The 22,992-nt window shown below is 41.8% G+C and overlaps 1 protein-coding gene across 1 annotated transcript in view; it reads left to right on the plus strand.

Moving 5' to 3' along the window:
* XPR1 (xenotropic and polytropic retrovirus receptor 1) overlaps positions 1–22,992 on the plus strand; it is a 120,627-nt gene that overhangs the window by 71,691 nt on the left and 25,944 nt on the right. The window contains exons 3-9 of the mRNA XM_067300611.1: positions 3,403–3,504; positions 9,731–9,954; positions 14,179–14,328; positions 14,643–14,726; positions 15,233–15,314; positions 19,552–19,739; positions 19,979–20,158. Coding sequence (XP_067156712.1) covers positions 3,403–3,504; positions 9,731–9,954; positions 14,179–14,328; positions 14,643–14,726; positions 15,233–15,314; positions 19,552–19,739; positions 19,979–20,158 — 1,010 coding nt within the window. The remainder of the gene's footprint in view (positions 1–3,402; positions 3,505–9,730; positions 9,955–14,178; positions 14,329–14,642; positions 14,727–15,232; positions 15,315–19,551; positions 19,740–19,978; positions 20,159–22,992) is intronic.

The raw sequence follows: 22,992 nt of genomic DNA on the forward strand, positions 1-22,992 counted from the left end.
TTCCGTTAGAAATGTGTAAACTCTGCAGACTGACAAATTTGTCCTTCAGGCCCTTCCTTAAAAGTCAACTCCTGTTTTGATACTCCTTGATTACTGCTATTTGAACTGTTTCAGGCAGTTAGGGAGTTAAAATCTCTGCATATTAAGTATCACATAGTAATTTCTATTGCTTCGCCCGCCTGTTTGTGTTTTGTTCGCCTACGCTAGCGGCGGTCAGGTCGAGAAGCAGGGCTCTCGCAGGCAAGTTCTGCTTGGCCTTGCTGGTAGCGCCCTGGGGGAAGATGTTGCAACCGCCGTGGCTGCTGTGAGAAATTACCAGCCCAACAGCAGAGTTATTTTCAGCCTTTCTGATGTGTTAGGCTCTCCGCAGAGAGCGATTTGTGTTAAGGCATTAGGCTGAATGGGCGCAGATGAGGCACGCGTGCATGTTCACCTCCGCAAAGGCTGCGTTGGGCTGGAAGCCTCCAGCAGCGGCTCACAGCATGGTCCCGGCCAGCCGAGAGGAGTTGGAGTCCTGTTGTTTCGGGGCTGTTCATACAGCCAAGGGAGTCCTCGTCCCTGGGAGTAGCTGTGGATGTCTTGGGATAATCAACAATAAATAAAGGGCTTTTAATGGTGACTCTTCTCAGACCTTGAGAGTTGAAGTTTTGGATGTGTAACTGCCCTGGGGGCCTTTGTGAATTCTCTTCTGCAAGCTCCTGCTTGGTAGAGCTGTCAACACTAAGCACTTGTGCAAGTTTCACTCTTTAGGGGTTGAAATAAGCATTGTCAAACTCTACAACAACAACAGACTTCTTCCAAATTGGCCCGACAGTCTAGTACTGTGTTATCTATTCCTTAAATGTAAACCCTTTAAAATATTAATACAGTGTATGTAGGTTCACGGCGTTTAACATCAGTGCTACAAACACAGAACCCAGAAAATTCTAAATGTTAAGAATTTATATGCAAGATTCTCTTGATTAATTTGAAGTTATTTTTACCTAGAAATTAATGCTAAAATAAGGTTTTCTTGGGTTTGACAGTCTGGAACGTTTATCTTCTCGTTAGTGATGTTTTTCAGGAGGCTCTGATCTTCTTATTTAATAACATGTAGTTCCAAATCTATTTGTTGACCTTATCGACACCATAGTAAGCCTTTTATTTTTTCCTCTTTGTAAAAACACAACCTTTTTTAGTCTGTAAGAATGCAGGAGAACTCAGAAAACTGTAACTATGAAAAGTCTAGTATGAAGAGTCTGGTTTATTCCATCATTAGGAACATTTGGGACAGATGTTTGACAGTGTTAAAGTTTTTAATTGTAGTATGGCCCCTTTTTTTTTTACTTATTCAATTCATTTCTTAATTATTAGAAAATTCATTCTGTCTGTGAAATGCTGCACTTTTGGGGATGGTGCCCTATATTCTTCATCAATAACAGAGACTTTAATTGTGGAATTGTGCATAGTTCTTCCAAGAGCTAAAGTGCTCCCAGGCCAGTGGATGAGAAACTAGGCTTTGTTCAGTAATTCCTTTTGTTTAACTGGCATAATGTAGGTCTCTTCCTTTAAATCCTCATTGTGAGATGAAATTTTTATTTTACAAGAAGGAAGAATGTGGATTCTGTGTAGCGCTTCCCATTCCCTTTCCAGGCAGACTGTTCTGGTCCTGCCGGACTATTTCTCAGCTCCGAGGCTGAGGTGAGGAAGAGCTATTCTGTCGTGGGTTTGTGGCAGTACGAAACACAGAGGTTTAAGCAAGGTCTTGAAGGGGCTTCTTCATCAGAGCCTGTCTCTTTTCTTCATGCTGCAGTCTGAAGGACTGCCTTGGGGGTTTCGCTCAGCACTGCTGGTTGCTTCTCAAAACAGGACTCCAGGAGCAAGTGAAGTCTTGGCTCGGTTTCTTTGGGCAGCCGGAACGGTCTCTCTTACAAAGCGGATCTCCGAGCCTTGCGTGGCAGTCTGCTGTGCAGCAAAGCAGCATAAACAAGGGGAATAGGCTGAGGCATCGGGCAAAATCTGACTCATTTGCTGAGGAAAGACTATTCCAAAGGGTGTATAAAAGAGGAGAGAGAAACAGTGATAGGTGAAGAGTAGAAAGATCATGGCGGTAATAAGGGGGAATGACTGCTGAAGCCAGTGAATGTGCCGGGAAGGTCAAATGAAATCTCCAGTTAAAAGCTGGGCATTTTTCTTTTAAATACAATTAGTTGTTTGCTAATTTGATGCAAATACTTTTCTTGGTCAGCTCTGTTCCTAAAGGGTAAGAGACGAGGCTGCGAGCGTGTGTACTAACTGCAGCACGAGCTGGGCTGGAAGGGGAGCGCTGGGTAGCTCTGGGGGGCCGGGACTGCGCAGCTGCAGAGGACACGGCTGCGCGTCCCAGCGCCGAAGCTTGGCTTCCAGCCTCGCCAGGCCTGGAGAAAAACAAAGGCCTGTCATAAAAAACAGTCAGCGTTAAAGAGCTTGGCTCTCAATAAAGTTTGTGTTGGAGGACTTGCCAGTGCCCGAGACTGCAGGGGAGAACAATTTCTGGGTGGATGAATGTGCAAAATGAAAACTGGCATAGAGCAGTGGTAGCATGTTGAGGTTGGTTATGCTGCTACTTTAATCTGCCTTTTTTTTTTTCTTTTGGTTGGAATATCTTTCCCCATTGGGCTCACTGCATGGTTGCACAAGTGCTGTGGGAGGAAGGAGAAGCCGGGGTGAGGAGGAGGAGGGTCACCCCTGGAGCGCCTGGTGGGGATGGGGCACAGTCTTCCCTTTCCATTCGAGTGGGGCTTTAGGGTGGGTTAGAGGGACTTCATGATGATAGGTGAGATGTGTTTGGAAAAAGGCAGTTTTCTAAGTTACAAACAAAACAAAACAAAACAATAAAAGAAAAATTGTTTCAGAGCACAGTCTGCAAAGAGGTCATTGACAAGAGTGTTGTTATTTAGTTTGGGGATTTGCAGTATATTTGTAAAACAAAATGTTGCCGGTTTGTTTCCTGTGACAGCCTTTGAAGATGCTTCTTTACTTGGATCAAGCTTTGATTAGCCCAGTTCGTACAGTTAAAGCTGAGTCTTCATCGAGGAGGGCACTGCAGGTGCAGCCACGCACCCAAGAAGCTGGGTTAGGGAGTGGAAATGAAGCGGGTGAGATCTGCAGTAGCACTTAGAGGACAGATTGGAAAAGCTCATGGGTGCTTTGGTCACCCATCCAAGGTGCAGTCACCACTTCTGTGGCTTTCTCTCTCCCTCTTGGAGGAGTCCATTTTCGGTCAAATACCTGTTCCTGCTGAGCCCTTTAGCTTTATTGTTCTTCTTTCTTTGCGTGATGAGTAAGCTGGATTTACTCTACAGAAATATTTCCATGGTAGCCATTTAGAAAATTGTTCCCATATTCTGCTGTTACAATGTTGTTTTTCCTTTTGTTTTACAGTCACAGATGAGGACGCAGTGAAAAGGTATTTTGCCAAGTTTGAAGAGAAGTTCTTCCAAACCTGTGAGAAAGAACTTGCCAAAATCAACACTTTCTATTCAGGTAAGGTGCTTATTTGTGTATTTTTGTAGAAAATAAAGCAACACAGAAAGAGCCTAAAGTCTCCAAACTTTGAGAGTTGCTGCAGTGTTCATGCAGGTCTGCCATCAGGTAATTATAGGCAGGGTTTATATGGGAGATCGCTCTGATTTAATCACAGATGCGAAGTTAAACCATGATGTCTGAATGAAGGCAGACTAAAAGGCAGGTGATTTCCTTGCTTACAAGTAGCATCTGCTGAACTTTAGGAAGGTGCTCTCAAATTTATGTAGCAGTTTATACATCGGGCACAGTTTCTCAGCATCACATATCCGTGGTGACTGTTTCCTGTGCATGTTTTAGGCATCAGTGCTAAGCTACCTAGCTAGTATTTGCTGAGTCTGTGCAGGAATAGCTGTCATGGACTCGCCTCTGTATGGTGACTTGTCCATCTTGAGATGTCCAACAGGTTTTTAAGTCCCTTTAAATATACTTAAACACTTGCAACTTTCTGAAATAGAAGAGGCAGTAGCAATCTGTCATCAGCTACATATATAATTCTGTTTAGTAAATTTGAATTAAAATGGTGGTAAGGTTTAGGGGGTTCTGGGCTTTGTATTTCAAAGTGCTGTTGTTTGTCGTTTTCCCCGTGAAAGTTTGCTTTCTCACCCTGTGTTTTGAAAAGAAACTTTAGAATGGAATAATCAAAAATTCTCCCTGTAATATTTCTAGAAGAGGCTTTGTAATAGTGTGCTCTAGTTTCACCCACCATCACGTTTCAACCAGTTCTCAGCCTCTTTTGGTAATGTTTAAACTGGGTTTCCAAAGAGAAAAGCATTTAAATATGGATACAATGATGTGTGGACTTTTGCCATACTTTTTCTTAACTTGTTGATTCATTAACTTCTTGCTATGAAGAGGCTTTTGCAGCACTTCATGACAGTCTCTTCTATTTCTGATTTTAATCTGGTAACAAAGACAAGTTGAATTGTGCAAAATATTTTAATAAGCGTCAGGCGATGATTTTATTGCTATTTATTTTATTGCTAGCAAAATCTGGGTGGTGAGCATGAGAACAGCTAAAAGCACACTAGAGGCAACAGCTGTATTGCTTGCCTCCGTGCAGCTTCCATGCAGGGAAGTAAATCTCTCTTGCGGTGGTTATGCCAGTCCTTTTGCATCTGTGAAGCAGTGGCGTTTTGCTATAGCCGTAATGGTATAAGGAAAGAGGCAAGCGTAGGCTTGTAGGTAGAAGCAATATATTTTGTTAGGTCTGCTGCTTTTTACACTTTACTCCATGGGCGCTTTTCTACAGATAATTCCCATGTCCCTACCTGAACTCCAAGCAATTGTTCTCAGTTTTGTTTTGTTTTGAGATCTGCTGTTTCTGTTCCAGATCTGAGGAAAGGCTCATATGCTCCGAAACTTGTCTTACTTTTCTAGTTCTAGCAGCTGCTCTAATAAGAAATGCTGCGTACTCCAAGCTAGACTCCTCCGTGAAGAGAAGTCTGTCAACTCGTATGCACAATGCAGATTATAATTTTCCCTAATGAAGACCTGCTAGCACTTGTGCACCCACATATACACATGCGTTCCAACGTTTTTTGAAATGGCATTAATAATATAGGATAGATTTTTTTTCTACTTGCTGTCACTTCAAAAAGTTTTAAGAGAGAATACATGCAATTTGAAAATCTCTTGTGATAAGATTAAAATAAGTCTTTTATTTGCAGAAGAGCAATGTGACTGTAATATGAAAACCCCTTATTAGGGTTATTAACATTATGCTACAAGCGGGAACAGCTGAAGAAACATTTCTTGCCTTGTTCATGTCAGAGGGATGTCATGTCATGTCATGTCTTGTCAGACCCTATTGTATCTCCAGGCATGTGTTGGCTTGGGTTATGACCTGGTACGTGCTAGTTGCTGTAGGCATGTGCCTGTCTTTGATACAATAAATGTTGTCCACTTTTAAGGAAAGCGAATCCTTCTGTTAACTTCCACTTTGTCTCTGCATCTCCTTCTTTCCCTGCACTGTGGGATCCTCGGTGAGCGTGGTCGGGGATGCCCTCAGCGGGGACAGCCTTTCCTCCGAGGCTGGGCTATTCCCCGACCACGAGCTCCTCCCGGACCCTGCAGGTCTCTCAGAGCCGTGGTGCCTGTTGCAAAGTGCCCTTGCCTCCCACCGTGTGCTCAGCGATGGTCCTGTGTTGTCAGATGGAGTCGTTATTTCCCAGGCCATTATTCTGTCTCCGAAGGAAGGAAAATTGCCATTAACTAAATCTGAGTTGATAAACAGTTGGTGATAATTTAGGCCAAGAAATTCTACACTCAACTGGAAGAAAACGGTAGTAGTAAATTGTACAGAAAGTCCCAGCAGAGGAATGGCTGCTTGAGTGCAAAGACTTTGTGAGAACTTTCTGTGGCTGGTTTTGGTTTGTGCTTGGGATTTTGTGGAAGGGAAGTTTGTTATACTTGAAATTAGTGGAATCAGGTGGTTCTTGGCCTGTTGTTTAGCAGTCTTAACTAGTCACGTTTTTGTGGTTCATTAATGAGCTGTTTTTATTAATTGTAGGAAGTCATGGCTTTAACTCAGTAAACAAAAACATGACATACGCAAGTAGGAAAAGGAACCAACTCCAGAAAGAGCCGGCGTGAGCTGTGCGGAGCTGCAGAGGAGGGGCTGCGAAGGGTGCGGGCTGTTAGATCACACCGTATCCCTTGAACCCAATGGTTTTGATCTCAAGCGGGACTCTAAACGAGCAGGTGTTCAAACAGTCACTTCGCCGGGGACTAAGGTGGTTATGGGACTGCAGCCTCGGGGGATATTTTGGTGGCTCCTTGATGCGATAGTTTTTCCAGGATTCTTGCTTAGGAACTTTTCTTTACGCTCAGAAAACAATGCACAAAATCAGCTGGGAATCGCATAGATGAGGTGATAACGCTTTAGACCATGCTTTTTGATCAGGATCTAGAAGCAGGTTTGGGGCAAAGCTGCTTCTTTATTGCAAGCATTTTTGTTGAGTCGGCCTCTATTGGTTTTGGACTTCTCCTTAGTGTTTGCTGGTGAGATTACGCTTTAGCTATGGTGTTGGTGGACATCGGGGCATGCAATATGCAGCAAGCACAGCTGGAATGGGTCCAGCTTCTAAACACTTACTGGATTTCTTTTTTCCTGACTCTTTTGTGGCAAATTTTTTTAAAAGTCACTTTTAAAAGTGCTGAAGAAGCGATAGTGGTGAATGTCCTTTCACGTATTTTGGAGTATGTTACAAATTGAGAAATCGATTTATACTGTGCTTTGCAGCTTCCCTAGGCAATTTGGTGGGCGTTTTTAAGAATAACAGCACGCCTCTTGCCTTATTTGGCTTCTGCAACAAATCTTGGTGAGAAAATTGCACCTTAAGAAGATGAGATGATGATTTGTGGGTTAGGTAACTGGAGTCAGCGCAAGGGATAGGGCAGGAGGATTGGGAAGGTGGCAGGCTTGCCGTTTTCCAGACGTGGCGGGCCATCAGACTGGTCCAGTTGTCTTTAAAGCCTCATCTGACGAGGGCTGCAGCCTCCCTCTGACCGACGGGAGGTTGCGTAGGAGACAGAGCCTGACTCTTCTCAGCAGTGCACGGTAAAGGAGGCAACTCAACAGTCACAAGCCGTAAAAAGGAAAACCCCCGTTGGACATAAGAAGAAAATCTTCACCATGGCAATGGCCAAGCACTGGAACAGGAGCCTGGAGAAGCTGTGCAATCTCCATTCATGAAGATTTTCAACCTCTGAATGGACAAAGCCCTGAGGAACCTGATTTAACTTTACTATTAGCCCTGCCTTGAGTAGGAGGTTGAATTAGAGACTTGTCGAGGTTCCTTCCAAACTAAATTTTTCTATGATTGGGTGGAACGTTTAAATGGGCAGATGATCTTTTTTATGGACATTGGAGGTTTGCAAACAGATAATAAAACTGCAACATCTATTTAAAAATTATTTTGAAGCATTTATTTCTTCAAATATTGTGTTATTAAACTAATGGATTTAAAGGTTTTTCTGGACACTGGGGCAACAGAACATGTGCTTTGGATCGAGAGATGGAAATTTAAACTCTTGCCGGCATATTTAATAATTTTATCCGAAAGAAATCTCAGTATATCACCAGATGGTTTAATATAGCATTTTGAATATAGAGTGTGAACTTATGGGTTATATTTATATGAAGGCTTTTGCTTCCAACAGATAGCTATTTATTACTTCTTCCTGAGAGAGTTCCCCAAGGGGAGAGAGGGTTTTTTGCAGTCTGGCCTTGTGTATGTTAAATATTATGTGGCTGGAGGCTGTGAGCAGACATGTCGCTGTGGGCTACGTTCCCTCTAGTCGGTGGATTCCTAGCACGTGTAGAAGTTATGGGAGAAAAGTAGTCCGTTCCTGGGTTTTTAAGACCTCTTCTGTATTTAGGCTTATGATCAATGAAGTGATGGAAAGTTTCAGTCTCTTCCATACCTGATTTTTCTATTCTGATCTCCCCTTTTTTGTTCAGAAAGGTATTCTGCTGCTGGAAAACATCCTATGGAGAACACTGTAAAATTATTAGCAGAGGAGTTTTGCTGTTAAAATTAATCAGAATTGAACAAGACTGACTCAGAAAAGATCAGAGTAACTCCCATAAGAGTGAGACTTACTTGTGTGTGTGTGTGTGTGTGTATGGGGGGGGGGGGCGAAGTAGTTGAGAATTAGCATTAAGTTGTTATATAAGATACTAATGAAGAGAATTAAATTGACAGTTAGGCAGAGCTCTGTGCTGGGGACGGATCCTGCGGCTCCCTGGCTTCCGAGGCAGGGTGGGGTGGTGTTCTGCCAGCGCCGTGCAGATGGCTCCAGCTCCCGACAGTCTCTCCCGGGCTCTAAATCTGTTCGATGTCTTCATGGCAAACGCCGTTTCCTGGGTTCTGCAATGGTGCTTATCAGCAGAGATACCAACGCTGGGGCTGAAACTCTTGCCGGGGGGGGGAAAAAGCCCAGAAGGAACTGGTTGTACAAACTAAAAGAAAGAGAATATGTTCAGTTATATTGTTTTTAGCATAAAAAGATTATTATTTAGCACAGAAGATTATTTTCTGAAAGAACATAAAGGAGCGTGTCTAAAGGAATACCTTTTTCATACTTAGGTGTGAAGACGATGACCTATTTATTCAGAAAATATGTTAAAATGATATTAAATACGGGTTGACTATCCTTTTAACCAATAAAAAGTATAAGGCAATACTTCTAACCTGTGTGATCCTCATTTGAGGTAAGGAGGGATAAATTATTACTGCAAATTGTATGCAGCAGTCTGTAGCGCTGTGAGTCCTGATCAAAGGAGAAGCTGTTTGGCAAAAGGGTTGCGTTGCTTTCTGAGCTCCGAAATTCAGCGTCGCGTTTGAAGTGCATTTTTCTTTGATTTCTTTACTGTCTTACAAAAAGATAGCAAACACTTCTCAGCCAGTACTGGGCGTGCAGGTACTGAAAGTGCTTTACTTGCCAGCTCCTGGGTTGATTCAGAATATTGGCTAACAGGTATTTTTAATGCTTTTTCTTTTAGTGAATTTGCTTTATCTGAGCAATGAGAGAGAAGCGTGCTTTCCTTCGCACACAGAATAGACGTGTGGTCACTATTTTGGTATTTAGACGAGATAGCATCTGCCTGGCTGCCTGCAGCTGCGGCTTTGCCAGAGTGGCGGCGTGTCGGGAGACCGGACTCTGTGTCCCCTTGGCACTCGGAAGGGCTGTTTTATAGCTTCTAGTTACAGGTGGCAGAGGCGCAGTTTCTGCGTGCAACGGCTGCTCAGGCTGGGCTTCTTTCATCAGTAATGGGTGTTTATACGGTCCTGGAATGAGTATCGCTTAGAAACTGAATCTGGGGTGGAAGTCGAGAGATCTGAGTTCTATTTCTGCTGCTACTTTAACCTGCGCCAAAGGGACGGTCGCTTATACACTTCATTTCTGACTATGGTGAATGAGGCTTGTCTGACATGAAGGCTTTTTTGAGAGAGTTCATGAGAGTACATTAAAATCTTTAATGAGAAGGAGCTGCATAAATGAAATATTTTTAGAGTTGTTGAATTTCATGATTAGTGGGGAAAGGCCATGCAATAGGTTATTCTGTTCAGTGCTTTTTACCTGCCAGTGCATTATTTGGGGGAAGAGTATAGTGTTTTTTACAGACTTGATAAGCAAGTTGCTGCACGCTCACCTGCCCTTTTCCTTTCCTTGCTAACAGAAAAGCTTGCAGAAGCTCAGCGCAGGTCCGCTACTCTTCAGACTGAATTACAGTCGACTTTGGATGCACAGAAAGAAGCCAGTGGGATTTCCACGCTGCGGCAGCGCAGAAAGCCGGTCTTCCACCTGTCCCATGAAGAGCGTGTCCAGCATAGGAATATCAAAGACCTGAAACTGGCCTTCAGCGAGTTCTACCTCAGCCTCATCTTACTGCAGAACTATCAGGTACCCACATGAGAAGGGGGTTTTACTATGCCCTGTTTTGCGCGTGTGTTATCTCTGTGCTTGTGTATCCTTGAATTGCCTCATTCAAGACAGATTCCAATTTCTTTTTCACTTTGGGGCCCCTAAACTTTTTTAAAGGAAGAGCACATCCCCGGAGAGCGACCCAAGGCAGCTAGCAACATGCTGCTTCGCTGTGTTTTGTTGAATCAGAAAGGCTAAACTGACCCGCAGAAGGACCTTCCTTCTCCTCCCTTCTTGGGGCTGGCTGACCCCATGCCCCTGCCCCAGGCATGGTCAGAACATGAAATCCCCGCTGGCGCTCGGAGGCCACGCTGTGCTGTGGTGTGGTGTTCCGTACAGAGCTGGAGCCACGAGGCTTGGGGAGAAGCCGTTTTATCTAATATTTGCAGTGGAAGTTTGAAATATTAACATGCTGTTTCCTCCTGGTGTTACCATGGTAGTGGCTCTGACCTTGCTGTATCAATATTTCTTTTTAAAACATCCATTAAAAAAAATGTTTTTAGTTATGTAGGGTACAGGCTCGTTTGCCTTGAAGGAAATACGAAAAACAAATCTTTAGTTGTATTTCTAAAATGAAAAGGCACAATAAATGTTGCAGAGACTAATTTTATTACAAAAATCTTGAAACAAAAATCTGAAACTGTCAGGATCTTTTATCACTGGACTAATTCTTTTGGTGTTAAATACTCTGAAATGTTTTTAAATGTCTTTTAACAGGCAAAAAAAAAGTTTTGAAGCTTAAATTCTTTAACATAAAATCACTGCATCTTTATTTAGATCTTTACTGGAATTGTCTGTCTACTTGATAATTTCACTAGAAATTCACTGTAAGAAATACTTAAATACTGTTTTGTAGTATGGACAAGGCTTAATTCTTCCAAAATTCTGAGTATTTGCAACTTTCCTTAAGTGATATTATGCCCTTGAGCACATGTGCTTAGGCTGCCAGCATTTACTCACTAACTTAGATGCCTCAACTGGAATTTCTTTGCTTTAATATTTGGTTTCTAGGCTGGAAATTCTTGGTGCAACTTGTATTAAAACAGGCTCCAGGCTACCTTAAAGGGAAGCTCTGGGGGATGTATTCAGAGCACCTCTTGGAAACACTATGGCTACTTGGTTGGACAGACAGCAGACGGCTCTTTGTGAGCCCTGAACCCAGATTTTATAGTTGCAGAAACTATTTGGGATGCTGGTCCATGGGTTTTTCAGTAAAGCCCTTTAACTATTAGAGAGAGTGTCTAGTTCAAGATCCTGGAGAAGACAGAGTATCCTCAGCTTTTCTGGAATGGAGTGAAGCAGTATTAACTACTGCAGTTTCTTCACTTTTTTTAAAAAAGAAAGCTCTTACTCTTGGTTATGAAGCATCACTTCTGACGCTTGATGAAGAATTTAAATAGGGTGTGACAGAGGCCATTCCTCTGGAAAATCCTTTGCTACTCCACATGAGTGAAGAAAGGCATTTTGCACACTCATTGTTTGGACTTTTGCAGCCATGAGTCCAGGACCATTTCATATATAGTAAATAATATAAAATCTATTTGGAACTGAGACTTTTCACTGTTTTCAAGAGCACTTGCCTTCAAAAAGAATGAGAAAAGTTGGTTCATATTGATCTTGAAGTTGAAGATGAGGGATACATGTACTAAAACATGGAGAAAAAAAAAAGAACTACTACTCGTTCATATTTGGGCTTAGAAACAAAGAACTAGGACTATTAAAGCCCTTGCAGTTTTGGAGAGGCAAAACAATAACCTGGTGGGAAGAAGACATAGCTGAAGTCTCCATGTAGGAGGTCACCAGTGGCATTATATGCAAGGAACCATGACTCCAGCGGAATGGCAGAGTCTTGAGCTGGGTTACCGAGACGGGAAAAGCCACCTGACACAAACTTCTCAGGCTGTTAGCGCTGAAGCAAGAGCAAAAGTTGAATGCACTGTTTCTTAAGGTACACAAACACGTAGATGCCTGTGGGTCAATACTAGCTATGTAGTGCTACATGGGTAATAGATGAATACTTCTTCTAAAATTAAATAGGAAATGTCATGAGAAGTGAAACTCTAACTTAGCTCCAGGACAGCTGTTATTTTTCTCAACTTACCAGTGATTTAACTTAATTTAAATTAATTCTTTGATAACAGGAATATATAATTCTACATACACGCACACATATGTGCATGCACATGCATACATATATAAATCTAATTATAATTTATTTGAAAGACTGTTTTAGAACATACAAATCTTGAAATTAAGTGATATTATATACTCATGAGGAAGACACTGGAGGCTGATTCAGTCTTATTAAACTGCTGTGCAATTGCCTTGCTTTTGCATTTCCTGACTAATACACTTATGTACGAACAAAGGTTTTGAGTCTGTCATTTCATCCTACTTGATCTTGCATGATATTATTGTGTAAGTTGTACAGGATTTTTTCAGTTTTAATGGCAAAACATACCGTTAGTCGATTCCTTTCAATAGATTCAATTAGTATCAGCAGAAATGGAAGTCAGGCTTGGAGAAAACTTCTTGTCAAATAAGTGTTTGGAATAGCAAGAAATACAAAACCTCTGACTATGTAAGTGATATTTGACCATTCCCGTTCATAATTTCTTATGAAAATGAATGTTCTTTGTTAAAATCACCATTGTAACCAGCAGTGTTTTCATACAGTTTGGGGCTGCAGCGTTTTTGCAGCCAGAGGAGGAAATGCCATGGTGGAGGTTGTAGGGTGCCTGGCACAGCACCACACCGGTACCTCCTGAGGCACCCCGAGTTACTGTGATTGCACTGACGGCAAATAAAGTGATGCCAGGTCAGGCTACAGAAAATCCTCTGACCAAAAATATCGTTTTGTTGTATCTTTTTTGTTTCAAATTTATGAAAGAATGGCCTGCTCTCCCGGGGGTGGAATGCTGGCTTTTCCAATAGAAAGTAACTAAGTCTCTTGTCTGCAATAATGCAGATCATTAATGCGTTGGCTTCCTGCTTCCATGTCACTGTCCTCCTTTCCCCATGTATATGACGGGGGCCTGGTATTAAATCACTCTAAGTGTAATTAGATTGGAAATAATTTCAGTGAGTAGTTTGTGCCTCTCCCCGAGGAATTGGATTCTGCTCTTTTCTGTGTTTTTCTTTCCAAGCTGTTTTTTTAAGCTTTTTTGAAAACAAGAAGTGAATCTTGCCCTGGCCTGCCTGTGCCCCTGCTGTTGGTTGAATGAAATGTTAAGTTTTTTGAGTGGTATTTTCTGTATAGTGAAATGGAGTATTTCAAGTGTGTCTTATCACAGCAATTGCCTGCCTGATGCAGTGCAGCGAGCTTTTGATGTCTTTGTTACTGTGTATAAACTGTTGGGTCAGGGCTCAGAGGTAACTTGGGAATCAACCATTATTTGTGCTCCTAACACAGGATCGTGTGCTTATCTTGCGAGACTAGAGTTGCATCTCCCTGGTCTGCAGGCCCAGGCTTGTTTTGCCATCCTCGTGTAACGTCGTCTGAGGAGCAGGCTGCTGTTCTGGGAATGTGCTTGGCCGGATTTGATTTGCAGTGTTTAAAATTTTGAGAACTTGATTTTAAACCAAGATAAAATTTAAAGAAACTAGAAATCAGTAGCCTGTTCTTTTCAGAAGGGAGAACACAACGAAAAGGTTAATAGGTGCTGTCCCTCGGTAATGAGTGTGGGAGTTAGGCCAAAACAGTCTTTCTGCAGCTCTGTGATTTTGTTAAGAACTTGTTGCAACCACCGGTGATCTAGAGACCAGCTGCCAAATTGTAGTACCTGGGATGTCTGCAGTAAGGTGTAACTATACAGAAGAAGCATGTCTTGAAATAACATTGAACGTACAAATTTTAACTATGTCCAAAGGTTGTTTATCTTCAGTGATGTTTCATCAGGAGTGTTGTCACTTTCTGGATTATAGAGGAAAGAGGCAATGATTTGGCTTTTCTGGGAATATTAGGTTTAATTAGTTCCCTGCAAATGGGTTCTCTCTCTTCTATGCCCTTGTTCCACACACTTTTTCTGTGATTTGTAATAGATTTATACTACTTCTAAAAAAGTAATAACACACAAAACCCTCCTGACAATAGATATAGTAATAGGTATAACAATTTTGATTCTTCTGGAATATAACCTTTTAACTTTCTTCTTAATTGATTGGAGTTAAAACCAAGTAACTTTGTTTTTCCTTTGTCTGTAGAACCTGAACTTCACTGGCTTCCGCAAGATCTTAAAGAAGCATGACAAGATCCTGGAGACCTCACGAGGAGCGGACTGGCGGGTGGCCCAGGTGGAAGTGGCACCATTCTACACTTGCAAGAAAATCAATCAGCTTATCTCTGAAACAGAGGTAAAGATGCTAGTCTGTGTGCTGTCTTCTCTTTTAGCTAGTAAACAATTTATTTTTCATGTTCTATTCTTACAGTCTTTTGCCCTATGACCATCTTGTATCCACCACCAAGGCAACTGTTAATTGATTTTAAAGTGCCACTGACTTCCGGCATTGCTTACTTAAATTTATGTGTTGTCATCAACTGGTTGCTTTTTACTCTAAAGAGTTAATGCAGCATTAGCTTGTATTGTGTAATAACTCAATGCAGGCAATGTGTGGGAGCATATCATTACAATGAACTTCTGTGATGTGTATTTTTTTAATCTCCTTAGGCAGTGGTGACCAATGAGTTAGAAGATGGAGATAGGCAGAAGGCTATGAAACGTTTGCGTGTTCCACCCTTGGGAGCCGCTCAGGTGAGAGATCAAGTTATATAGCTAAGCTGCTTCTCCAGTTTATCAAGGGGCCAACGTAGATTCAACATCTGAATGGAGAACTGGAAAATACGTGAATGTGAGCATGTTCCACAAATTTTGAGAGAGGGCATGGTCGCATAATCTACTTTAGCTTTGGAAGATATAGAAGTAGCTTACTAGCCCTAATGCATGAAGCCAAATTAATGAAGGGATGAGATGAATAGTAAAGGAGAATTCATGCTAATAATAACATATGTTTACTGTTGGTGTGGCCCGGAAGACTTTTCAAAAGATGTTGAAATGCCTGAGCTCTGTTCTAACACAGCGTCAGGGTAGCCAAGAACACTAGGCAGCATCTGTCATTTTAAAGAAACCTCACTTCCGGAGAAGGGGAGAAAGCAATCAGGTCAGAATGTTGTATCCCTGATTTTAAGTTTATTTTGCAAATAAATCTGATTTTGATAAAGTATTTATCTCCCCTTAATTCCACCATTGCTTTTTTGCAGCCTGCACCAGCCTGGACTACATTCAGGGTTGGATTGTTCTGCGGAATATTCATTGTACTGAACATCACTGTCATACTTTCAGGTAGGTTTGCTCAGCTGGACCCAGCTGACTCCCGCAGCCTGGTACGGGTCTGTTGTTATCACTTAGTAATGGCCTGGAGCTGAGCTGGACTGGCCAGGATGTTCTGGGTTAGATCAGGCTGAGTCGGATCACACTGGGGTAAATTATTAGTTCTGCTCGATAATGGGTGGTAGCTCTCACATTATATACCCAGATACTGATCTTTGACTGTACTGTGGTCTGTGCTCCTGGTTCCCTCCTTACTCATGGCGGGGATATCCTGGAAGTATAACATCCAAGATGAACTTCTGTTTTCTTTCTGTGGGCACACAACCCTACCTCTGTTGAGAGAGGTGCTCATAGAACTTAAATTTCGCATGTTTCTGACTCTGTACAAAGAATGAGAGCAGTCGCGTAGCTGTGTGAGCGCTATGGCATTCAGGAAGTTTTCATGTAGCAATTTCTAGGGCAGGAAGGCTTGATGCCTATTAACTGAGTTAATTGGGTTTGTCTTGTTGGCAGACTTGTGGCAAGATCATTTAAAAACTACAGTAAATTATTGCCTATCTTAAGCTTTGGTTTTACTCTGGTTTGCACCTTCTGAGTTACTGGAAACTCCCATTTGTGTAAATATCACATTAGTACTCTAGATCCAGAATGTCGCAAGCAGCTTTACTAATTGTGTGTGTGATTTCAGTAGAGTGGTGTAATTTGCTTAAACAGCGCAAAGGAAAAGGCTAAGAGATCAGCATATAACTTCTTGCATTAGGGAAAGCCTGTGTTTGGTTTAAAAGAATTTTGAATCGGGTATTTCTGTAACTGGATCCAGTCATCCCATGGGAGAGAATTTCTCTGTTTTAGAACCTGTTTGAAAGAAGTTCCCTTCTAGTCTTTCTGTGGTAGAGGCAGAAAGTTGACCCTCTGCCTGAAAGGTCTATTTAATGTGAATAGGTTGTTCTTTATTCGTTATTTCTTCTTTTTTTCTGTAACTTACATGTTTGATCTCTGTATGAGATGCAGATATGATAGAAGCTGGCTGTGTTTGTTTTATCTCTCAGCATTAAGAATGAAAAAGTGACACAGCTGTGAGAATGAATTCATAAACATGATTATGCCTCTAAAGCACATATTATTAAACTGGTGTGAATAAGAGGTATGTTTATCTCAGGAGGCGTACTCTTTTATCTGTAAGTTATTCAAATATTGGGTAAGAACTATACTCTAAAGTTTTTGTTTTTAATTGGGTATTACTCTGCTAACCTCTATACCTCTATGTCAAATTGTTTTTATGATTTGATTGGTGCAGATAGGATTTTAGTGCTGTACATGTAGAATTTGTAATACAGCATTAGAATGTAACTTCCATTGGCAAAACACATCTGTATTCCCCGACTTCAAAAACAGAACAGCACCATTTATAGAGATGAGTTCACAGTAACTTGGGGTCCATGAAAGGCTGCAACTTCTACAAGTAGACCCCAGGAGAGTGTTGCCCTGAAGAACATTTCTTTTGAGGCCTCACTAGTTTCTATGTCAGCTTTACTGTGAGTCAAATTTAATGTGTAACTGAGGTTGAAAGTTCATGGAAGTAGGGGTAAGATTGATTAATCAAAACTCTGTAAGACGTCATGCAAAATCTCAAGGCTGGTTAGACAGTGCTCTGTCTCTCATCTGGGAAGCGAGCATGGTAACAGAACTAGCTTTGAGCCAGCAGAACATGTCTGCACAATGGCGTTCCCATTTCTGAATGTATTATCGCTCCGTGACGTTAATGAATGAACAGGGGAAGTGTTGTTCCCGATTTTGTCATCAGGCACTCAAAATCATGGGGTATTCTTGGTCAGGAGAAGAAAACACTTGGCCTTAATTACGTGAGTAATCATGTTCAAATGTTATGAAATGAGTGTACAGAGAGCTATTAAAACACATTTGAGGCAACGTGAGAGTCTGTGTAGAAGAGAATCAGATGGTGATGTTGTTGGGCTCGTCACCAGGGAAATCTTCCTCTCCGAACACCTTGTTTAGAGTGGAGCTCTTGTCTGCTGGAGCCTTTTGGGGTCGCTTACTGGAGGGATAAGTTAATCAAATATCATGTACCTGCTGACTCGAGGAAATGACTTGATTTACAGTGTTGGATTTAAGTGGAAACAATATATTAATGGAAAATCTTTTTGCCTCAGGCCTTGAGTACGGATCTCCGAATTGGATGCTGGGTTGTATTGGAGTGGTGGTCTTGCCTGGTAGCAGCACAGCTTCTCAGGAGGGGAAGCGTGCTAACCAAAGGCCAGAATTACAACATTAAAAAGACTTATAGGTTTGAGGTGGCGTGTAGTATAAAGCAGAACCCTTTTCCCAATTTTTCTACTGTTTACTATACACCTTCACTGGGCGTACAGCCTTCCTCCAGCTTTTGGGTTCTTGAGCTTCTTCAGTCAGACTCTTCAGCTATAGTGAAGAAAACCACTATATTGGGAAACACGAGTGAAAAAGGAATCAAATATAGCCTTTATACTGTGATAGCTAATCTAGGTAGGTACTTTATCATTCAGAAGAGAGAATATAGAGAAATGCTCTTAGTGTTTATATTTCAGTAGCTCAACCCATCAGATGTTGTTCAGTATATGTTTTTTTTCTCCAGAATCAGCTGTTGCTTGATACGGGAATCATGGTTCTGTATCACCCAGAGGGTACAGAAATAAGATGAGAGGGCATTAGCTATGGAAGGTATATGCTATATATTGCCATATTAAACGATGTTCACATAGGAAAAACCTTTGTCTAGGTGTTCTGACTTGAATACTAGAGCATATCTGTTATACTCGCTATCTTGTAATTTTTACACTTTTCTGATTCAATATTTTTGGGGCTTCTCTGTCCTATTTGGAAGCAACTTCTGTGGCTTTGTCTGTAGGCATTTCAGATTAAAATGTGAAATGCATGCTTTTTCAGTTCCATTCTGAGGAGACACTTCTTTCCCCTTCGTCAGGGAATCTCTCATGTCTATCCAAAACTTGACTCTATTTTGCCTAAATGCAATATTTGCTTGAGGCTATAAATTTATCTCAACAGTTCTTGAGTCATTGCTCCTTTCATTATTTTCCTCCATAGTTTCATATGGTATAAAGTACAAATGCTGAACACATGAAACTTTTTATGGATATTTTTTCTCTGAAGGAAAGTTCAGAAAAAGTTGGGCTGTAGTTTAGGCAGGAGGGTGTGTGAGAATAAATTCTCATTATCAATTCTGTTAAATTGCTTGTTTCTTTCTCCCTTTGGAAAGACGTGGGTGAGAAATGCTCAGTGAAACCGAAATTGATGACTAAAACAATTTTATTTGTCCTTTACTAATAAAACCCGTATCAGGCAATCAGGAGGACGGTATTTTGCAAAGTGCCTCATGCTAGACAAAGCTGCTGCTTTCTAAGGCTGCTCGTTGTTTGAAGTTAAGTGAATCTCTTTCCAAAACCTTGAAGACTGAACAAAGGAAGCAACAGACTTTCCAGTATTGCTGCCTTGTGTTGGATTTTCTGTCTGGGTGCGGCTGGAAATTACATTGCTGGTTACGAATATGTCCAACATTACAGTTGTATTGAATTTAGTGATTAGGCGCATCTTAGCATTGTTTTAAATGCTGTAAATTATACTTCTTGGTTTTTGGGGGGAGCTGAGATACTTGTATCTCCATCTGCTGAGATTTCTTCTCTGTTAAACCAGAATTTTAAGTGAATGCAGTCATATTTCTGCTGGTACTATCCCTTATGCCTGTAGTGTGAGCCAAGGGACCTATGATGCTGCTAATGATCTGACTACACAAGCTAGAGACAGAAATTTCCGCCAAATACTCCCAAATCATTTTAAGGAGCTCTGTAGCACCAGTAAATTTAGGTTAAAAGAAATTTGAAGTATCTGATATAACAGGATTAAAAAAAAAAAGACTAGGAGGCAAGATGACTCACCCCTTTTCCATAGCCTTGCCAATCTAGCTTAAGCCACTTTTAAGAGTGACTAAGATACTGTTTCTCTTGGTTGACCTGAGGTCAAGTGACAACCTCAAAATTGTAGCAAGCCAAGCCTCTGATAGATTAGGTAAACTGTCTTCCAATTGCTCGAATATGCAGGTGAGTTACAAGTGTACTCAGTTTTCAGGGGTATAGCTGAGTGTCTGAGAACCAGCATAAAGAAGTGCAGTTAGATTTGTGACATGGCTTGTGCTATCGTAAAGGTGGTTTTTTTTGTTTGTTTGTTTGTTTTTGGTCAGGTGTGGTTTTTATAGATGGACCAAATGTGTGGCCACTGGTGAGAATCTATCGAGGTGGCTTTCTCCTGATAGAATTCCTCTTTCTCCTGGGCATCAACACGTACGGCTGGAGACAGGCTGGAGTGAATCATGTCCTCATCTTTGAACTCAATCCCCGCAGCAACTTGTCCCATCAACATCTCTTTGAGGTAAGCAGAACGGACTGCAGGAGTGGTGGAGCTGTGAGTATCAGGAGGATAAATCCTGTACCATTTCCTGGCAAGGAATTGTAACTCAATTACCGCATCCAGAGGAGGATGTTACTGAAGTCTGATTTGATTACAGGATTGAATACTGCTCTCCCTTTTGTTATAATGAGAATTCATTGTAAGATTTGGAGTTGTTTAGTCGCAAGGTATCTAACTCTGTTTCTTCTGTCTTTCTGTAGATTGCTGGATTCCTTGGGGTTTTGTGGTGCCTGAGCCTGCTGGCATGTATATATGGTAAATTCACCTACATCCCTATGCAGGTGAATCCACTCATCCTGTACGGCTTCATGTTGCTTTTTCTCATCAACCCTACCAAAACCTTATACTACAAGTCCCGTTTTTGGCTGCTCAAACTATTGGTAAGTCTCAAACCTGATCTGGAAAAAACAAGAAAAAAAAAAGTGAGAGAGAGAAAGAAAAACAGATGTAACTGGGCTGTAACAGTTTGAGTATACAAGACTCACTAATTTTCAGACTAGAGGATGCCATACCATTGTACACATGTATTCATAGATTAGACATGATAAGATATGGACTGCAAATGTCTGTTGATTATGGGGTTACAAAAGCAACTTCTGCTTGTCTGTACCAGTCTGTCATTATCTTCAGATTGCAGGCAGTTACTTGTTAATCTTCATGTGTACAGCTGTATGCATACTTTTGCATATATAGAAACATTAATATATCTTTGCTTGTTTGTCCCTTAACGTATTAAAACAGTTTGGTTAGAGTTACAGTGCTCTAAGGAAAGCTGCTTTGGTGTTGCCCAGCCCAAACTGGGAGAGTGCCAACATTGAGAGGGTTCACTCATGGAGAGGGAACCCTTGCAAAGGTTACTACTTATAAAATTATGCTTATAGTTTTTTCTGCAAATCCTTTTTGGTCTTAAGCAGAAACATTTATTTAGCCCCAGCTCCCATTTCTGTGGTAAGAGAAATCTGATAAAGTGAATGTAAATATGCATGCTAGTTCAGTGTTCCAGTTGTAGGTGGGAACTCCAAAGAATAGCTTTCAGACTCTTTGGATGGCTCATCAGTTTCTTCCAAAATGACTGTTTCACACTTTCATCCCCACCCTGCGTGCACTTTTAAATTAGCTTTAATCAAATTGGTTCCCGTGATACCTTATTCTTGCTGGAGCTGCTCTGAGGGCATTTGGGGGGTGGGGAGAGTGCTTGGCTGGCTGACATTATTCATGGCATCATAATTTAATACCAATTAAAACAATTAACTTTATCTGGAACATTACAAAGATGAAGAATAGAATCATACTTCAAGCGTGTGTGTGCAGGTATACGCACAGCTATTTAACCTCTGTGCACTTACCTCTGTTGTTTGATTTGCTGTGTTACTACTATTTAGTTTTCCAGTCCTTTTTCCCTTTCAGCATTGAGCCGTTTCTCCTAGACTTACCTTTAGTCCCTAGCCTCGTTAGTGTTATCACTGTCCCTTGGTGTTAGGGGAAGTACTGGAAACGGTCTAATAGTGTGAGCACTATCTGTGCTCATTTTCCTTAATGTCTTAACAGGCTAAGGTTCTCGGTCTTCGCGGAGCTCTTTGTAGCCACGGCTAGGCAGTTTCCAGTACCTGCTCTATCTCAGCTGTCTTCAGGCTACGCTGCAGTCTGCGATATGGACCTATCTTCAGACATGCAGAGGCCAATTCCTCCCAAGGTCTCCTGGGGAGAAAAGCTTCATCAAAATGCAGGATCACCTTAATGGTGGAAAATGACACAGTGCTTTTGACTGTGTGTTATGTGGGAGTGGGGGGGGGGGCAGAAGGAGGCCAAATGAACAACATGAAGAGTAGCTGTTAGGCTTTTCTAATTTTTATTATGTGTAATTGGCTGGCTGGGTATATTTTATTTCTTATCGCAGTCACCAGCAGTTACCTGGGTGAAAGAGGTTTAAAGAGTCCACTACTTAAAACCATACTGCTCACACAAATTTTGCTTTTGGTGAGCGTTTTCCCTTCCATGCTTGCTATGTTTATTTTCCTAAGCTTACATGCTGGCCAAAATGAAGCCTGGCATACCAGGCGTAGCTGAGTGTTGGCACTTCAATTTTCCTAAAACCAGTTTGGGAGTATACTTTAGTGTTCTGTAGTGTTTCCTGATGGAGCTACGAGGCCTACTGCATCCACTTTTGTTCATCAGCAACTGCTTTCTGGTTGTCATAGGTGGAATCTGTTTTAATAATCCCTGAGAGATTACAGGTTAGCTCTCAACTCTTTCACTCATAGGAAGAATAATTATTTCATCTGGTGTTTAATTCCCACCTTTCTTGCCTGTATGGCATCCTGCCTACATATGCCTCTCTATTGACAAATGAACTGAGCTGAGCATACTCTGCACCTTTGCTGCCAAATGAGAACCATCCTGAATGTGTAGCTGGTGGGCATGGCCAGCCAAAGGAATCAGATCGTGGTGTGAAGAATGAACTAGCATGTACATACCAATACCTTCTGCAGGGTGCTGAAATGGTGAAACAAGTGCAGGGAATGTATCCATGTGTGAGGTGAAAATCTAGGAAGTGTTTAGCTCTGGCTCAAATATCTGCTGTCCCAGCGCTTAGTAAAAGTGCAGTAATCAGCACCTGAAAGTCTGTACGTGGATCGTGGAACTGTTTAAATGTAATCGCAGCCAATTACTTGAAACTTAAATTCAACTCTAGCTCTTGGTATTTTATGACTTCATTCTTGCAGCCTGTCTTTACTGAAGAATATTGCAGACGCTTCTCAGCCTGGAAGATAGATTAGCTTGTGGTACCTGCCAGTGGACGATGCCCTCCGCTGCCAGCACCCTCTTGTCACAACTTGCAGTGTGGTTACCCCTTCTTTTTTGCCTCTCTTTGTGTTTTTTTTCTTTTGCCAACCAAATAAGCATTTGTGGAGTTCAGGCAAACCAGCTGGGTATCCAATGTGCGTTTTGTGCTTTTTCATGCCCCTCTGAATGGGATGCACGTTAACACACCGTGGCATTAAGACTCTGCAAATGCCAGTCTCCTGTGGCTTACGTAGTGTGCCAGGCCCAGCTTCCATCCCGGTGGATGCAGCTCAGAGGAGCTGGCGAGCAGAACGTGTCTGAGGCCGCGCGCAGCAGCGCAGAGTCGGAAACCACAGTGTGACTCGTGGGGTTAGGAGGGTGCAGGTGGCAGCTCAGTTTCCTGAGGATAGTTTACTGCGATATGTACGTA

Source organism: Apteryx mantelli, chromosome 8 (genome assembly GCF_036417845.1).
Source record: "Apteryx mantelli isolate bAptMan1 chromosome 8, bAptMan1.hap1, whole genome shotgun sequence".
In the NCBI taxonomy this organism is placed as follows: Eukaryota; Metazoa; Chordata; class Aves; order Apterygiformes; family Apterygidae; genus Apteryx; species Apteryx mantelli.